The following is a 19,137-nucleotide window of genomic DNA, read 5'->3' as shown; positions in this document are numbered from 1 at the left end:
AACCCCAATGAGGCCAGACAGGACTGGTGGACAGACAGATCCCTGAAGTGCTAGTGATGCCGATTACACACACACACACACACACACACACACATTCTCTCTCTCTCTCTCTCTCTCTCCATATATATATATAAAATGTATGTATATGATATCATACACCAATATACCAATAAGCACTGAAGCCAATCCAAATGTGGCCATCTCTGCATCATGCTACTTCCACTCCAGCCACCATCCACATCTCCTGCCATCAAGATCTTGAACTCCCTAACATGCCCAGCTCTGATAAGTGAGCTTTTGTCTTAACTACCTTGGAATCAGGTCTCCATGACACACCAAGCCAGCTGATACATCATTAAGCTTCTTCCTATGTTCTACAACTCTCCTTTATAGGGGGCAGCTAGGTGGTGCAGTAGATAAAGCACTGGCCCTGGATTCAGGAGGACCTGAGTTCAAATCTGTCCTCAGACACTTGACACTTGCTAGCTGTGTGACCCTGGGCAAGTCACTTAACCCTCATTGCCCTGCAAAAATAAAGAAATAAATGAAAAATAAAATTTAAAAAATTAAACGAATCTCCTTTATATATCGGTATATTGTATTCCCTCATTAGAATTTAAACACCTTAGGGGCAGCTAGGTGGCTCAGTGGATAAAGCACCAGCCCTGGATTCAGGAGGATCTGAGTTCAAATCTGGTCTCAGACACTTAAGACTTACTAGCTGTGTGACCCTGGGCAAGTCACTTAACCCTTCTTGCCCCACAAAAAAAAAAAAACCCAAAAACAAAAACAGGAATGTAAGCACCTTGAGGGCAAGCAATGTCTTGCTTGCTTGGATTTGTATCTCTAGCACATCATAAATCCTAAGAAATGCATGTTCACTATCCTTCTATTCTCTCTCTTATTCTTCTTTCCCTCTCTCCCTCCCTTCCCCTCTCTCTATATACATATATGCGATACATACACATACACACACTCATACAGAGTCAGTTCACTGAGAGGGATGATCATTGGGAGGATCTGCTAAATTGGTGGCTTCACTAAATTGCCCAGTGGATTAAGTGGCCCTACAACAACCCAGCTTTTGTGGGCACATAGTAAGAACTTAATAAGTATTTTCTCTACTTATCTATCTATCTATCTATCTATCTATCTATCTATCTATCTATCTATCTATCTATCTATCTATCTGTCTGTCTGTCTGTCTGTCTGTCTGTCTGTCTGTCTATCTATCTATCTATCTATCTATCTATCTATCTATCTATCTATCTATCTATCTATCTATCTATCTGTCTATCTATCTATCTGTCTGTGTGTTTTCCCAGTCTATGGATAAGGAACTAGAGTCTAGGTTATGAACTCCTCTTTCTCCTTCCTCTCCTACCCACTCCTCAACATCTTGATTCCCACTCTGGGGCTCTGACTGGATCATGAATAGCCATGAAAACATAGTCTTCATGCATCTTTATACATAAAGATATACAATATATGTGGCCCTTGCTTAAAAGCACCATTAGATTAATGAATGGCAATTCCAGTGACACGAAAGTTCTGTATATGTCAAAGCAACAGATATGTAGGCACCCAGTGGTTCCATATTTGCATCATTTTTTTTAAATCCCCACAGTTATGTTTCTTATTTATGCACTTAAAAACTAGAGTGTTAAGAAAAAACCATGTCTTGAATTTACAGACTGTTACCCATATACTCCTCTGGATGGCCAAATTATATGGAGAATCTATGTGGATCTTTACAATTCAGGAAGTCAAAAGAAAGCAGGCTACTGGAGCTCTTTAGTGGGATATATGATGTCTAGGATATCAGTAGGTAGGAAGGAGATGGTTTTGTGAGTGAATGAAAACATTGCCAGGTTGCTCATTTTGCACCTCTCTGCCGCTAAGGCAGACTCGCCACCATGTATTTTATGCTGGTCTTCCTATGTCTGCATGTTCAAATAAACACCCCAATTTCACTGTTTCACATCTAGGCACCTAGACAGAGGTAAACATCTGTAGATCAGAAGCCAGTGTGTGAGTGAAGTGGAAAGAACACTGGGCTATAAGTCACAAAACCTGGGTCCCAATTTAGCTACTTCCTAGCCCTATAACCTCAGGCAAATCACTTGCTCTCTCCTCATCCACAAAACTGGGATAATCAAACTTGCCCTGCCTACTTTGAAGGGTTCTTAAAAGGATCAAATTACATGATATGTGCAAAGTTGGTTTGAAAGCTATAAGGTATCATACAAATGTAAGCCATTATTTGATTATTATGTTGTGTATGGGAGGAATGTTGTCAGCTCAGTTGATAAGAACATGATACTAATGAGAACTGAGAACTAAAACAAACCTTAGCAGTTATTTAATCCAACCCCATCATGGATAGGCTTCTAATCCCACTCAAATCAGTGACTTTAATGAAAGAGAAATGCTCCAAGTTACAAAGCAATATCAAATGCCACCACCCCTGGGCTTCATGAAAGAGTAAGAATGAATGGGACAAAACCATCACCAATACTGCAGAAGTTACTTAAACCGATATGTTAATGGTGTCAGGAAGGCAGGTAAGTGGCACAGTGGATAGAGCGCTGACCCTGGAGTCAGGAAGACCTGAGTTCAAATCTGAACCTCATATACTTACTAGTTGTGTGACCCTAGGCAAGTCACATAACTCTGTTTGCCTTAGTCCCTCGTCTTTAAAATGATCTGGAGAAGGGGAAGGAGCAAACCACTCTGGTATCTTTACCAAGAAAACCCCAGATGGAGTTACAAAGAGTCGACCCACTGAAACAACTAAACAATAATAACAGTGGTGTCAAGTCCTAAGCACTGATCCCGTTCTTCTGAGGAATATGATTATAGTAGTTCCTAGTGCAATACCAAACGCCATGTAAATATTTGTTCATTTGACTCGTGGTGGAACTATAAAGAAATGAGACCCCCTGGTAGAAGGTAGCTTGTAGATTCCTCTTAGAAACAGAGACAGAACTAGCCACATGTACTGAGGCTATGACTCCATGAGGTATATGGAGTTTTTTGTGGGTCAGTGTCATCAAGACTAGATCTGCAGAGGTTTGGCACATTTCTCAGAAATGTGTTCTTAAATGCATTAAATAAAATACATAGTATTACAAAGGAAACCAAGTATACTGAAATTTGTTCATATAATATTTGCTAAATCAAGTTTATGAAACCCTAGGTTTGGACCCCCTCCTAGAAGGAAAATGACAACAGCAGTATGCTAAGGACCCCAGCTGTTAAGTCAGAGACTACTTCATAGGTGCCACTGAATGAAAAACTCCATCATGCATCTGTCTCTTTGGTTCCCCTTCTTCTCCCTTCTCACAATTACACACATTATTCCATATACATTACTAGGGCTTTCACCCCACAAAAGACTGTCAACAATATATACCAATAGAAGAAATGTGTTTGCACATATGTATGTGTATAAACATGTGTTATATGTGCATATGTATATGTACATAGATTTGTGTGTTGTATATGTATACAAATGTCTGTACATGGGTAAGAAACCATGATCACAGCCAGAGGGCTAAGGCCTCACTTGAAGCTTTTTTGGATAATGCTATGATAATAAAGAATAGTGTTTCTCCGTTGATTTCTTGGGTTAGGCTCCCCCAAAACATACTGGTAGACAGTGCAGACCAGACTCTAAGGTCAGGTAGGGAAGGGACTGCAAGAGAGTATAGGTAGGGGACAGCTAGGTGGGGAAGTGGATTCAGGGAGGACCTGAGTTCAATCTGGCCTCAGACACTTGACACTTACTAGCTATGTGGCCCTGGGCAAGTCACTTAACCCCAATTGCCTCGCCAAAAAAAGAGAGAGAGAGAGAGAGAGAAATATGTATTTTAGGGGAGTGGGGGTGGGGGTGGGGGTGGGAGCCTTGCTGCCTCTCTCATTTGCCATGAAGACTGAGTCAAGGAAATGCCATCATCATCAGTATGAATTGAAGGTTTGTGGCTAACAGCCTCTCTTCAAGGATCCCCAAGAATCTTTGGAGAGATGACTGGGCCAGATTTGAGAGGGGAAGGCAGAGATTGTGGACCCCCTAATAGTTCTGGGAGAAAAAAATGGAGTAGTAATGTAGTAATTTCTAGGTTCAGCCAGATGCCCTCCATTTGTGGAGGGGACAAGGGTGGCACCAGGGAGTGACATCGGGGTAAAGACTGGGACCAGAAGGAAAATTCCATCTCTATGGGATGGTTGAAATCTGTCCAATCACGCTCACTGAAGATGTTGTGGATATTTGTAAAGTCTGTGAAAGCCAGGAGAGATCTAGAAGTTGTTAAGGGTTAAAATTCTAGCTAGTCTGTCTAAAATATTTAATGAGTGGTCGCCAATAAATTATAAGCTTTAGCAAGAGTTAGACTTTTAAGCATTTATTAAGGAGAATAAGAATTTGGTAAAGAGAGAGAGAAAGGTCTAGATTCCTATCTATTAAAGGGAGAGCGCATTTCTAGCTCCCTTCTCCGCCAGAGTCCAGAGGAAAGAGGCCCGAGACTCCGCGCCAGTCTCTTCCTTCCTCCTCCCACTAGTCCGCGTCACTTCCTGATACCAAAGACAAGACTCCTGGTCTTGCCCTCAAAGACCTTCTCTTCATGGGCAGAACTCTTCTACAGTTAGTATCCAGCAGGTGGCGTTATTCCAATCGTTACAAAGTGCAGCAAGAACCTCCCCTCTCAATGCAGAAAGCTGGGAAACAATTTTTTATTGCCAGTACTTCTAATAAAGGCCTCATTTCTAAAATATATAGGGAACTAAATCAAATTTATATGAATCTAAGTCATTCCCCAATTAAGAAATGAAGGATATGAACAGGCACTTTTCTGATGAAGAAATCAAAGCTATCTATTGCCATATGAAAAAATGCTCTAAATCACTATTGATTAGAGAGATGCAAATTAAAACAACACTGAGGTACCATCTGACACCTATCAGATTGGCTAATATGACAAAAAAGGAAAATAATAAATGTTGGAGAAGCTGTGGAAAAATTGGAACACTAATGCATTGTTGGTGGAGCTGTGAACTGATCCAACCATTCTGGAGAGCAATTTGGAATTATGCCCAAAGGGCTATAAAGCTGTGCATACCCTTTGACCCAGCAATACCACTCTTGGTTCTTTTTCCCAAAGAGATAATAAAAAGGGGAAAGGACCCACATGTAAAAAAATATTTATAGCTGCTCCTTTTTTGGTGGCAAGGAATTGGAAATTGAGGGGATGTCCATCAATTGGGGAATGGCTGAACAAGTTGTGGTATATGAATGTAATGGGATTCTATTGTGCTGTAAGAAACGATGAGTAGGTGGAGTTCAGAGAAACCTGGAAGGACTTGCATGAACTGATGATGAGTGAGATGAGCAGAACCAGAAGAACATTATACACGCTATCATCAACATTATGTGTTGATCAACTGTGATAGACTAGATTCTTCTCACCAATTCAACGGAACAAGAAAGTTCCAAAGGACTCATGATGGAAAAGGCTCTCCAAATCCAGAAAAAAAGGAACTGTGGAATATGAATGCTGATTCGACCATACTATTTCTTTTGTTTTTGGTGCTGTTTTTCTGATTTGAGGTTTTTCCTTTGTGCTCTGATTCTTCTCATATAACATGACTAATGCAGAAATATGTTTAATGTTATTATATATATAACACCTATATCAGATTGCCTGCTGTCTAGGGGAGTGGGGGGAGGGAAGGGAGGGAGGGAGAAAAATTTGAAATTGGAAATCTTATACAAACAAATGTTGAAAACTATTTCTACATGTAACTGGAAAATAAAATACTTTTATTAAAAAAAAAAAAAGAGTCTTCCCTCTCCCATTCCTCCAGTTCAGAATGCTTGGTACTGAATGATTCAGCTGATTAGCTGTGTAGCCCTGGTCTAGCTGGTTTAGGATGGTAGCAGACAAGCTGCTGTCAACATTGTCAATATAGTCATTTTTCAGTGTGTTTGACTCTGTGATTCCTTTTTAGGGTTTGTTTGTTTGTTTTGGCAAAGAGACTGGAGTGGTTCGCCATTTCCTTCTTCAGCTCATTTTACAGATGCAGAATTGAAGCAAACAGGATTAAGTAACTTGCCCAGGGTCAAAAGTTAATGAGTGTCTGAAGCTGGATTTGAACTCAGGAAGATATCTTCTTGATTCCAAGCCCACTGGTCCATCTAGTGCGCCACCTAGCTGCCCTACACTGTCAACATTAGTCAAGCATTATGCATCCTCCCCCTACCTCCAGACATTGTGGGACAACACAAATGTGGGGGGCAAGCATCTGCTTAATTTAAAATGCCTTGATTTTCTTAGGCAATGATCAGTTTGGGGAGAGAAGTCAGGGGAATGATAGGGAGTGTGTCCTCCTTATCCCCTTATTTGATCCAAATGGACCTCAAAGCAAAAAGATGGGGCAGAAAGGAGTAGATGGAGTAGGATGACATGTCAGTCATAGGATCACAGATTTGGAGTTAGAAGGAACCTTAGAAGTTATTACTTTACAGATGATGTAATTGAGTCCCAGAGTAGTTATGTGATTTGCTCAAAAATTGGACAGAGAGAGAGAGAGAGAGAGAGAGAGAGAGAGAGAGAGAGAGGGAGTCTGGGTAGACTTAGGTAGACCTACAATTCCAGTGCTTTCCACTCCAAGCAAGGTAGAATACTAATCTACTGCTTCTCTATACAGAAGTTGCATCCTAAAACTTTAGAGCTCCAAAAGAAGAACAGAGGATCACTTATTGGAATCATTCAAAAAATATTAACCATCTTTTAAAATTTCTTTTTCCTGAATTAGGTGGCTAATTAAGAATCTGTGACCAGAGGAGTCTCAAATACTTAGGGGTGAGACCTGGTCTACATAGCTTTAATTTCCTCAGGAATTCGAGGGAGGAGTTAAAAACAATCTTAATTACAGAATCAAGGTCTCTCATGAAGACAAGGTAGAATGCTTCTTTGGTCTCTAATTGCAGGGCTTGGAGGAGGCAGGAAGGAAGGCAGCATTTATGGTCACTCAAGCCCCCCCTCAATATTCTTCCATTTTGGGGGCCCCTCTGACTCCCTTGGTGTGGAATGAGGGGATGTGGGGGAGGGGCAGGGAGGAGCAGATGCTTTAAGATCTAAAGAAACAATTTGATGGGGGGGAGAGGAAGGATCAAACGGAGGAAGAGGAGGGGGAGGAGGGGAGAAGAGAGAGAACAAAGCTGCAGAGGAGATTGGGGCCTTGGGGCGGCCGAGAGATAAAGGGGCATCCCGGGAGAAAGTGGTTCCTTCAACATCTGCTGAAAGGGCTATAAAACTGTGTTGTTTGCCCCAGGAAAGGACGCTGCTCCCCAGTCCCCCAGGAAAACATTCTGTGGGCGGCCCTGGCCCCTCACTCCTGCCTGGAAATCTTTGAACCTCAGCAGACCCTGCCGCCAACCAGGCCGGCTCTCTCTCTCTGCACATCCCCAACCCTAAGCCGTTTGGCTCCTTTTTCTCCACTTTCATGGTGGTATTGGAGGGTGCCGTGCCCTCCCACTCTGGGTTCAGAGAAGAAAGAAGAGGTGAGAATAACTAAAAAATATTGGGATGAAAGTCAGAGAGAAGGAAATATGAGAGGAAATATACAAGACACAGAAAAACAGTGAGGCAGGGTGAGACAGACAAATGGGCAGACACCAAGGGGGGGAAAGGGACTAAACATTTTCCCCTAAATTGCTAGGAACAGTCTGCAACAAAAGCAGTAGAGGCTGAACCCCAACCCAGTGTTCTCCTTGGGCCTAGAGACCCACAACTCACAGGTTCCATCCTGAACTCTGAGTTTCTGGTTCTGCACCTGGGAAGCCCTGTTTCTAATCCCTCAAATTATTTTCCTTTTGAAACTCCAATCTCTGAAAAAAGTGGAGGAAATGAAAGAAATGCTACCCAAGAACTCTGGCACAGTCAGACCTTCAATTCTTGCCTCCCCAAATCCAGTAGGTCCTCAGTCATCCCTTGCCCTTCCCTCTGCCCAAACTTTATTGGTCCCCTCAAATTTTCCAGTCCCTCAAATGTTCATCCCAACTCTCTAGACCCACCTAATTTTTTTTTCTAGCCCAGATACCAAGGTTTTAAGGCTGACTGGATGGACCAAGTTCCATCCAGGCTGGGCTGATCTGATTCACAAGTTAGAAAAGAGGCCAAAAAGGATTGAAATAAGGTGGGGCAATTGCTTTGGCATGGGTGATAGTTGACGAGCAGAAGGGAGATTCTCTCAATTAAGATCCCTTTCCCAGAGAAGGGATATTTGAGGATGTTCCCCCAAATGACACCACTCCCTTCCACTTTGGTTCCCCCTCCCCACCACAAATCCATCATGCTTCTTATTTGATTTGGTTAGTATTTATTTTTGTCTTGTTGTTCTAAACGGCAGAGAGTTCTAGTCTCAGCCCCATTTTCCTGACAAAAACCTTGGCCACTCAGGAGGGTTGAGATAATTATCTGGATAATTCAGTCTCAGCCTCTTTTATGACTAATATCTCCCAGATCAAAAAAATGCTTTATGTAGTGTCCTGAATTACCCAGGCTCCCACTTTCTTCAGTCCCTTTGTATTAGGCATAACCTATGGTCAAGGGGATCCAGTGATTCTTACAATCTGCAACCAAACCTCCCCTTCAAATTCTGACTGCTGTGACACCAGAGACTCTTATAGTCATCCTTTCTGTATGTGAGGAAAATAAATCCCAATATATGGATGGAGAAGAATGCAGATAAAGAACCTACTCCATTTTTCCCAGGGCAAAAAAAAAAAATGGACGGCATGGGATGGGGTGGCATTTTTTAAGCATCAGAGAAAAGTAAGGGGAGTTGCAGAAGGCTCAACCCCAGGGCCCAATGCAATGGACTCCCAGGCAATGGAATTCACCACTCAGTGAACCTGCTCCAGGCGCCTGTTCCCGCTCACCCACCTCGGCTGCCCCTGCTCAACCCGCTATTGTCCTCCTGTCCGAAGCTGGGGTCGTGACCCAGAAGAATGCAAAGGCAGCCCTCCCAGCAGACACTGGAATGGAAGGTAGGTGCCCCAGAAACTTGGAAGGAGGAGCCTGGGGAATCTAAGAAGAGGACTCATCTTGGAGCACTTGGAGGGTCCCCAGACTTCCTGGGCCCCTTTAACTCCAATCCTGTAAAATGTGGGATACTCCTAAGAAAGATGGTGCTACATTAATTTAACTGGAAGAGACCATGTCCTGTCATATTTTCTTTCCCAAGACTACCCAAGAAGGCAGAGACCATTTGGAAGGAACCAAGAACAGGAGGGAACCTGCCTCCTACAGGTGCGGTTTTCAGATTTCTACCACTGCAAACAAAAATCAATCTTTCTCTCCCCCTCCCCACCCTGTGACAAAGAGAAGACAAACAGGAGGCCAGAGGTAGCGAGGGAGTTAGATACTTCCCCCCCCCCCCCATCTTGCTAGTTTAAGTCTCCTCTTCAGGCTGGACAAATCAGAGAGGGTTTTACTAACCATGAGCATTTTCTAACGGCGATTGGAAATTGAGATTATTTCCCACATTTCTATCTGACCCTCTAACCTCTCCGCTTCACCCTACAATGCACTTTCCACATGCCTTTAAAAGGAATTTGACTGCCTCATCTCCCTTCTTTCTGACCCATCAACTTTTTGGACCACCATCGAGGGCCAGAAAGGACCAAGATGAAATGATGATAGTCTGACAGAGGAGATACTGAATTGGGATGGGAGCTGACAAGATGCAGACGGGGAGGTCTTTTCCAGCGTTCAGTCTATTTTCTGGGAGACTTAGAGTTGTTTTCGGAGAGAAAGAGAAGAAAACCCCGAATTTAAAAGACTTGGAGACAAACTGCTCACTGGTTGACCCACTGAGGATGTTGAAATAATTAAGGGAACCAGCAGCCTGGAAATTGGGGCTGGGGGAAAATGAACAGAGAGGGAAATTCCTGTGGCAGCAAAGTAGGGGTTTGGGCTTTTCCTTCCCACGGCAACCTGAAGCAAAAATGGGTCAGAGAGAGAATGGGGGTTTATTTAGAGAAAGGAACCGGGGCAGTATGTGGATAAGGGGTGAAGAATCTCCTTTCCATCTTCTGCTACAAGCATCCTGTGAGGCCAGGGTAACCAGGGACCTCGGCCTGCACTGGAGGAGAAAAATAGAACAACAAAAAAATGGGGCATGAGTGGGAGAAAAGAGATGTAGAAACAGACCCAAGTGGGACTGATTCTAAAAGGAGAATTGTTTGGCAAGAAATTTCCCCTCTTTCACCAAAGACCCCAAATGTTTAGCTTGGGCCCCTGCCCATCCAGATAAATCAAGACGACAGATTAGGAAATTCATAAAATTGTATCTGTGGGTAATGGCATTCGGAGTGCTAACAAATATCCCCTCCAGCTCTGGTGGTTGGGGGTGGTGTATGTATGTGGGGATTGGGGGATGTCTTCTATCTCTGTTACCCGGCCTGAGTGGGGAGAAGCAGTTTTTAATTCAAGTTAACCTCTCTCAAGGTGTGTGTGGGGAGGGGGGTGGGGGAAGCTGCTGCGAGATTAGGAAATACCTGAGAAAGGTAGACTGGGGAGACAGGATGTATGGCTTCCCCTGAATAAGACAGAAAAGGCAATGGTGGGGGGGGGGCTGGACATGAGAACTGGATTCTTCCTAAACTAGCATCGATTCCCCCTCCTCTTTCAACTCCAGGACCAAAGCACCCTCTCGCTAAACCATACTCAAATCAAAAAATTCAGTCCTCCCTTAATCCTCAGGAGGCAAATGAAAGCAACAAATACCTGGAGTGAGTGGCCCCCAGCAACCCTTCCTTCTTCTTTTCTCTCAAGAAATGGAAGACTTTCTACCTTCCCTCTGTTCTAGTCCACTTACTCTATGAAGGAGGCTGCCCCAAACTGAAGGAGAAGGAAAGTTGCTAGGGAACTCCTTATAAAGAGGACCTGAGGCATCCGGAGAGAAACAGTCAGGATTCCTCTTTCTGTCTTTCTATCCCTCTTCCTCTCTCAACATTTTCCTGGTGACTTTTAACATCAGAGAAATGTGCTTCTCTGTATAATTGGGGAGAGGAAATGTTGCTCAAACTCTACCACATTGAGCAGACACTTCCTTTCTCTACTCCCTCATTTGCCTTCTTCCCTCTTTATCCTACTCTTTCATTGGAGAAGAGATGAAATTTGGAGGAAAAAAAATGTAGATAGATAGAGATTTATATTGCCCCCATCCCTCCCTCAAACAAATCTAAATACTAACTACTTACATGTCAAGCGAATTTTTGACCTGTTGTGGATCGCCAGGCTCTTGGAGAAGGACCTTGGACAGATTGGTCGCCGCTTCAACCACATCTTCTTTTTTATTTAGCCATTCGAGAGAGACACAATGCAATAACATGCATTCAGCTCGACTTGGCTCTCCCCCCACCCCACCCCATTACTATGGGGGGAAAAAATCCACAATCTTACAAAAGCTTCGAGACCCAGGGATGGTACATGGTGCAGAGCCCAGAGGGTCAGAGAAGAGGGGAGAGGTCAGGGCAGTTGTGGAATATAAAAGCGATGGCAGAGAAAATGTGTCCTCTCCGTGAACCTGAGTTGCATTCTCCCCCTTGCCTTTCCCCTCTTCTCCACCCAACTTCAATAAACCTCCCCTCCCTTCCTCTTCACCGGGAAGGCAACCAGAATGAAAGAGTCCCGTTGGTGGGGAGGAGAAGCCAGGCTTAGAGATCTGAGCCCCACTCCTGATTCCTTCGCCCACTATTCCTTTATGGCAGCCTCTCCTTGATTCCTGGTGGTCATGTCCAAGGCAAAGGGGAAATTTTGGAAGCAAGGAGAAGACACACAAACTAATAAAAGACAGGGCCAGAGGCCAAAGCTACCTTGGGCATAAACTTAAAATTATAACAGTAATTATTATTATGTTGATGATTATTATTATGATCCATAACGTTTCTCCTCTGATCCAAATACAGAGAGAAAAGGAGAAGGGAACAGAGATCAGAGGAGTGAAAGAAATAAAATCAATGTCCCCAGTTCTGTCCCTATTTGACCCTTATTCTCCTCCCATTTGAAACTGAGGTCCCTATGCTGAAATGATTTCCATAGAGTAAGTTCAGACAAAACCAGAAATCAGAAATGTAGTGTTTTTTTTAAAAAAAAAATCTCCTTTCTACAACTTTCAGAAAAACAAAAAAAAATTCTCCAAAGAATAAAAGATTCCTGGATAGATTTGGGGGCACTACTTCTCTGTCTCCTCCCTCCCTGTCCTCTTACTTTTCAATGTAGTTTTATTATAAGCTTTAAAAGATACCCCTATACACTTTCTTACACAACTTCTCTCACCCAGCCCTGTGGAACATGCAAATCCTATCCCCTCCTGACCCCAAATCAATTGCCTGGAGATGATGGAGGTTTCAGCTGTGATTTGGTTGCTAATTCACTTGATTACATAAAAATAACTTAGGATAATTATTGGCCTGCACTCCTGGAGCTGGATGAAAGAGGCAGTTTTGCCATCTCTAGAGTATGATCAAGGGTGGAGAAAAGAGGCCTGCAGGACTATTCTGCTCACCCAACCTACATCTCAACAACTATCCTACCAGTAGGATAGATTCAAGAGAGAGGAGAGAGAAAGAGAAAAAACCAAAACAAAACAAAACACACATACATATATTCCTCTACCACTTGAATTCTCTATTCTGGGAGGCCTTTATCTAGTCCTGTCACCTTTTATCCTAAAATCAGATAGAGGAGAGCAAGATTTTGATGTAAGCTAAACCCAGAACAGTTCTTCTCTTTCCTTTATAAAAAGAATACAGCTTCTAAGATTCTTTCATGTCCTGAAATTTTGGACAGACTTCCTGGCAAGGAAAGGTCTGTGAGTTTTGAGGAAGATTAACTCTGTTACAATCATTGGGAAAATTCAGATACGGTCCTTCCAATAAGCAAACAAAATATGTAGATGGAGGTTGCTTGGGCCTGGTCTACAATACTAGAATGATTGGTTTGAATTATCCAAATAAAAAGGGGGGGTATTTATTTTTGGACATTTCTTCTTGAATTTCCAATTTTATTATAAACAGTTAACTGCTCATTTTTTTTCCTGCAAGCCTGCCTTGGCCTAGATTGGGGTGGGGGAGAACAGGGGGATGAGATCTTTCTCTCTATGCCTTTGCCCCACATTTGGCTGGTCTATGATAGGAGTTAGGGGAAAAAATACAACATCTCTATTATCTTTCAACACAAGGCTTTGAGGCCTACCCATGGAAGGGAGGCCTTCTAGAACCTCTGCCCTTCACCTCCCTGCTCTATTCTCAGTCTAAACAAACAAGAAAAAGTGGCTGAAGTGTCCCTTTGGCTGCCTTTAAAATGACTTTTCAGGTGTGGGATTGTCCCCTCAATCACAAAATAGCCCTATAAGATGACAGATGGGAGGCACAATTGCATAGTAAATGTCTTAGATTTAGAAAGACCAGAGTTTAGACACTGCCTCTGATATATACTATGTGAACCTGGGCAAGTCACTTGTCCCCAGGCAACTTTGCATTGTTAGGAGCCTTTCACTGTAAGCTTTCTGTTCTAGCAAAGTTACAGGTCACATTTAAAAACAAAACAGAGCAAAAGATTGAAGACACTACCCCAGTCCAAGTCTGTATCTGGAACCAAGCTCTGTTCTAAAGCAAGGTTGGGGTGGGGGTGAGGGGGGGGAAGAGGGACTAAGTGGACTTTACTACCTGAAAATAAGACACCCCCTGCCTTCCAACTCCACTGTCCCCACCCCCAAAAGATGCCTTCCTCTCTGAAAACTCAGATTGAGGAAAGGTGAAAAAAGAAATCAACTCTAATGTCCCACATAAACCTTATAGTTGAGCCATCACACAGCACACACACACACACACACACACAAATACACACACATACACACACACAAATGCATACACACATACATACACCTCCTTCCCCCTCCCAGTCCTTCTAAGGACACTGGAAAACTGGGGTTGAGAGTTAAGATTCATGTTTGCTTAGAGTAAACTTAGTGAGCAACTAGGGAGAAGGTGGGATTTTATCAGCAGCAGCCCAAGTCCACAGGAGGAGAGGGGAAATAAAAAAGAAACCATCAGACATTAAATAAAACTAATTCACATTCACTGGTTTATTATTGATCACGGGGCACTTCACATCAACACTAAAATTCTTTATTGCAAGTTTTACAATAACCAAGTAAATTCAGTCCAAAAACCACAATGATCACAAGGGGGGTGAAAAATCTACCTAATGTCTGGAGTTTCCGTCTCAGAACTGAAAGTTCTTTTTGATATTCTTTTGGCTCCTCAAACCGAACAGCTAGGAGAGGCTCCCGAGATGCATTTAGCTTTGTCTGCTGCCTTTCCCCCCCTTCTCCTCCCACCCCCCCCACAATGATACAAAAGAACTTCATAGCTTTGTTCTCCTTAAAATGACTTCCCCCTCCCTCACCTCCCCTGATGCATTTTTCAATGCAAAAGGCCTAAGGGGGGAAAAAGAAAAAGAAGAAACAGAAGAATTGGCCTAAAAATGTCTCTTTCCTTTTTCTTCCCTCTTTCCCCCTGAAAATTAACCAGAACTGGACCATCGCACCTTGCAATATATATCTCTTTTTTTTTGCTGCTTTTTTTTCTTAAAAAATAAATAAAACCCCCAAACGGCCTAAAAAAAGCCCCGCAGGTACCATGCTAAGACAACATCACATGCTTAAAAGGGTCCTTAACAGTGGAAGGGAGAGAAGGGGAGGGGAGGGGGCTTGTTTCCATGTATCTGTTGTTTCTGTTTGGAATAAGCAAAGGACAAGAGGTGGGGGAAGAGAAGAACCAAAATATATATATTTATATATTAGATTCTATAAATAAGAGTCAATTTGTGTGTGGGGGTGGGGGAGTGGGTATGGGGGCGAGGGGGTGTGATTTATGTTTTATAACCTGGTAATGTCCTCTGCTCGCTGCTCCTGTGGTGTTGAGCTTTGGGAATGGTCTTCAGTAGGGCCAGGGGTGGTTGCGGGCAGGGCGCTGGGCGCCGCTCCGGCTGGTGGGGCGGATCTGACTTTGGTGTTGGGGAGTCGGTGGTCCTTCTTCCATTTCATCCGACGGTTTTGGAACCAAATTTTGATCTGCCGCTCGGAGAGACACAGCGAGTGGGCGATCTCGATCCTTCTCCTCCGGGTCAGGTAGCGGTTGTAATGAAACTCTTTTTCTAATTCCAGGACCTGCTGGCGGGTGTAGGCTGTCCTCGAACGCTTGGGTTCCCCTCCATTATAATTGGGGTTCACTAGGGGGAGGGGAGGGGGATGGGAAAAGCAAATAGGGGGTTCAGAGGCAGCAGGCTTTCCTGACCCCCAACCCCCACCCCCTTCTCAGCTCGGAGGAGCAGGAGGGGGAATAATAAAGTCATCGAACTAAATGGGTTATAAAGAACTTGAGGGACGCTGAAGACTTCGTAGTCTAATAAGGGGGGATCCTCATTGTAACGCCACTGAATTATTTATGCGCCCTTAGAAAGCGAGCAGAGTTTTCTCACATACATAACAGATCCTAGCACATGGCTCGGACTGCCCAGAGTAGCTAAGCCATAAAATTTATGGGGGATGTAATTACCCATTCTCGCTCGTAAATCCAGTTCAATTGTGCTAACCCAGAGACGCTCCTGGAGAGAGAGAGGGGGAAGGAGAGAAAGGAGGACGGGAGCCGGAGGGGGACTGGGGAGGGTGGGAAGTGTAAGGGAAGAGGGGAGGGAGGAGGAGAGCAAAAAAGCAAAGTTGCCTACCCGTGCTAACGTGGATTTTTTTCATCCATGGATACACTATGGGCTGCTTGGATGCGGCGCTGGAGGGATGGTCTGGGGCTGGCTGGCTGCAGGCTGGCGGGGCTGGGGAGGGGGAACTGGAGGAGCCGGAGAGAGGAGCTGGCTCGCAGAGCGGCTGCGATTTCTCGGGGTGATGGTGCCCCGCCTGAGCCGGCCCGTGGCCTCTCGGATTGCCCGGTCCCTGGAGACTGGTACAGCTATATTGGCGCTCGGGATAGCTAGACCGTGGAGGTGGTGGTGGGTACAGCTCTTGATGGTGATGCTGAAATCCTGATTCCCTGGTCCGGCCGTAATATTCCGGACTATGCTCAGGGATGTAGCTATTTTGCGAATATTCCTCGCATGGAGGAAATTTCGGATCGATGTAGTTAGAGTCCATCAAATAGGAGCTCATGATCATTAATTTCTGGAGTGGAAAATAATTTTTCTCGCTTTGTCGTTTTTCTGCTCCATAAAGCCCTCCTACTAGCTAGCGACCCTGTAAAGTTACTTTCACCATGTGACTCCGCCGGCCAATCACGCCAAGCAACCTAGTCCCCGGATAAGGAACAGAATCGCTTTATTCAAAATGTATCCAATTTTTTTCCTGGTGGTGGTGGTGTGGGGGTGAGTGGGGGGCTTTGTGAGGGGGAGACTAGACCCTGACTGACTGGAGCTAGGGTGTCTTCCTTCAACCCCTGGGTCAGTTTGTTTTCCCCTAGTCCAAGAAGGCAAGGGTACCCCCCCCAGTCCCACTCAAAGAGAAGTGGAATCTGATTTGGGGCGTTGGAAGGTTGTGTGAGAGAGCCCCAAATCCCAGTCGTGTTGTGTCTCCTTGTTTGTATGTATTTTTTTCCAAATGAATCCATTAATGGTTGTATGTCTCAGTCTGTCTAGGTCGAGAACCAGTGAAGAGTGTGAAGTTGGAGCAGAGGTTGGGTGGGAGAGGGCACCAGGCTGAGCAAGACACTGGTGTACCACAAGTCTAAGAAGACCAGAACCCGTGCCCCTCTCTGGCCCACTAAACCACACTCACCCAAACATCCCCTCCCCCCAAACCTCCCCTCCGACTGTTGGGAGAGAAGGTGAGGTAAAGAATTTTACCTGTCAGGTAGAGCTGGCTGCATGCCAATGACTGTCATGCCTGAAGGTCTGGATGCCCTTAACTTGGTTGGAGAGATGCTATGTCTTTGGAAAAAGGCAGAATTCAGAACTCTTTCTCTTCGACTCCTCATTCTCACAGCATCTCCCCACTAGAACCAGAGCTTGACCTTTATATTCTCACTGTTGGGACTTTTCCAACATCCCACCTACCTTGGCTTTCCAATTCTTGAAAATCATTTTAAAAGACTGCATCTGGGATTTTGGAAGGAAAAAACTGATAACATTTATAGAACTCTATCAATATTGACCATATCTCTACAGCTGACCTATGTCTATAGCTATCATCCAAGTGGATGTGAATATCTCTATGCAGAGAGATAAATACATACATTTTAGTGTGATAGAAAGCTTATCTGTGCCCACCATGGGTGTGATTTTATGTGTATACCTGACTGTTAGGTGTGAGACAGTCAGTATCTATGGTACACGTGTGTAAACACACTTACACATGCATCCGAGAACACCCTTTGCTCAAGGCTAAGTTATAAGAGCAAAACTTCCCCCAGTCCTCCCAGCAGCCAGAGTTTGGGGGAGAAGGGGGAGTAGAGGGATGGAGTCCTTCGGCGAGTGTGCATTGCAAAACGGGACAGGTGAAGATTCTGTTCTTCCAACACTAGGTTCTGATTCAGCTGGGCCTGGGGGGAGGCAAGGGAATAAGATGGAAGAGAGAAGGGAGAGGGGCATTGGAAGATGGGAGAAGGGCCTGAGTAGATTCCTACGGATATCCTTATCCATCCCCATTCCCCCCAAATTGGACTCCCCTGTAGGCTTTCAGAAGGGGGAAGGGTTGAGATAAGTGGAAACCTCACCACGGTGGGGGAAACGAAGGCCCAATACAACACACCTTGGCCAGAGCTGAGGAAGCCACTTCATGACATAGATTCCAATTAACTGCCCCTGGATAAGTCATAGTTTGCTGGGGGGGGGGGGGCGGGGTGACAAGGGAGGGGAGAGTAGAGGAGAGAGGAAGGGAGGGAGCCGGGTCCCCTTGTTGTACTTGATAACAATTATAGTTTAAAATCATAGCTTGCCGGGCCCAGCTATATTTTACTTGATAACAATAAAAGTGACACATAAAGTTAACTGTTTATGTTTTATTTATTAGACTAAATCTGCCAGCGGTGGTAGGAACGTTTGCCTCGTCGCTGCAGCTTTTATAGGGTTGTAAAACGTCATAAATCAGTCTAGGGGAATCGCCGAGGCTCTTTGTGTCGGAGGAGGCGTGCTGCTGGCGGTCGCTGCCTGCTCCCTTCTTTCCACGAAAAGTCATAATGTGATTTTTTTCCCCCTCTGATTTTATTATTATGATCGCCGCCGTGATTAGTCAATCTACCTTTAATTCGCCACCCTGCGCTGCCACCGCCACTACCGCTGCCTCCCCTCCCCTCCCGGCCTGGTTGACACTTGAATTAGTACCTTTTAAAACAGCATAACAACTATTTGAGGGTTTAATTAGAACATCTGCAATTAAGGGAATGGGAAGGGGAAAGGGAAGAGAGGAACTGAGAGAGAGGGAAGAGACTAGAGCAGGGAGACTCAGGGCTCATCCTTTCTGCTACTAGAACTTGGGTGGGGGGAAGGTGAAAAGCCCCCCTCCACCATTTAGCCCCCTTCCTCTTATTAAGGAATTGAAGAGAAAAGGGAAAGGGAAAGGGGGGGGGGAGAATAAGAAGAGACCAAATAAACCTGTGAATTGCAGCTATCTAGTGCTCTATTCTTCTTGCCAACCAAGTTTATTCTTTTTTTCCCAAGTGCTTTCCTCTTTTTATTTCTTCTTAGTCTAGTCTGTAACTTCAGATTTAGTTTTGTGATCTATCTCTACCAAACCTCCTCACCACGACTAAATCTATAGTCTTCAGTTCTAAGGCTGTCCCTAGTATAGAAAAGAAGCTTTGCTTATGCTTGGGTGGAAAGGGGGCACATTCCTTCTCCCTCATGGGGAGAGAAAGCACCCTTCTCGTGAACACACACACACACACACACACACACACACACACACACACACACCCTCAATGGGATCGGGGTGGAATGTTTGAATCCCCTGGAACATTGGAAAATCCATTCAGGGCAATCAGAGCCTGAGCTTCCAAACTTGGTCGAAAACGAGCTGGGGGGACTGGTGGGAGGGAGAAGGAGGCTGGACTGAGCTGCCTAAGCC

At 44.5% G+C, this 19,137-nt stretch overlaps 1 protein-coding gene across 1 annotated transcript; it reads right to left on the bottom strand.

Annotated features, from left to right (window-relative positions):
• Window positions 1-14,465: 14,465 nt before the first annotated feature.
• Window positions 14,466-16,299, bottom strand: HOXC4 (homeobox C4). The gene is made up of 2 exons (XM_043967004.1): window positions 15,798-16,299; window positions 14,466-15,302 (listed from the first exon to the last, which is right to left on the bottom strand). The coding sequence occupies exons 1-2, from the start codon at window positions 16,234-16,236 to the stop codon at window positions 14,950-14,952; spliced, it is 792 nt and encodes a 263-aa protein (XP_043822939.1). The 5' UTR covers window positions 16,237-16,299; the 3' UTR covers window positions 14,466-14,949.
• Between the last annotated feature and the right edge of the window lie 2,838 nt (window positions 16,300-19,137).

The sequence above is a fragment of the Dromiciops gliroides genome, chromosome 5, assembly GCF_019393635.1.
Source record: "Dromiciops gliroides isolate mDroGli1 chromosome 5, mDroGli1.pri, whole genome shotgun sequence".
In the NCBI taxonomy this organism is placed as follows: Eukaryota; Metazoa; Chordata; class Mammalia; order Microbiotheria; family Microbiotheriidae; genus Dromiciops; species Dromiciops gliroides.
This window is presented reverse-complemented; position numbering and strand designations above follow the sequence as displayed.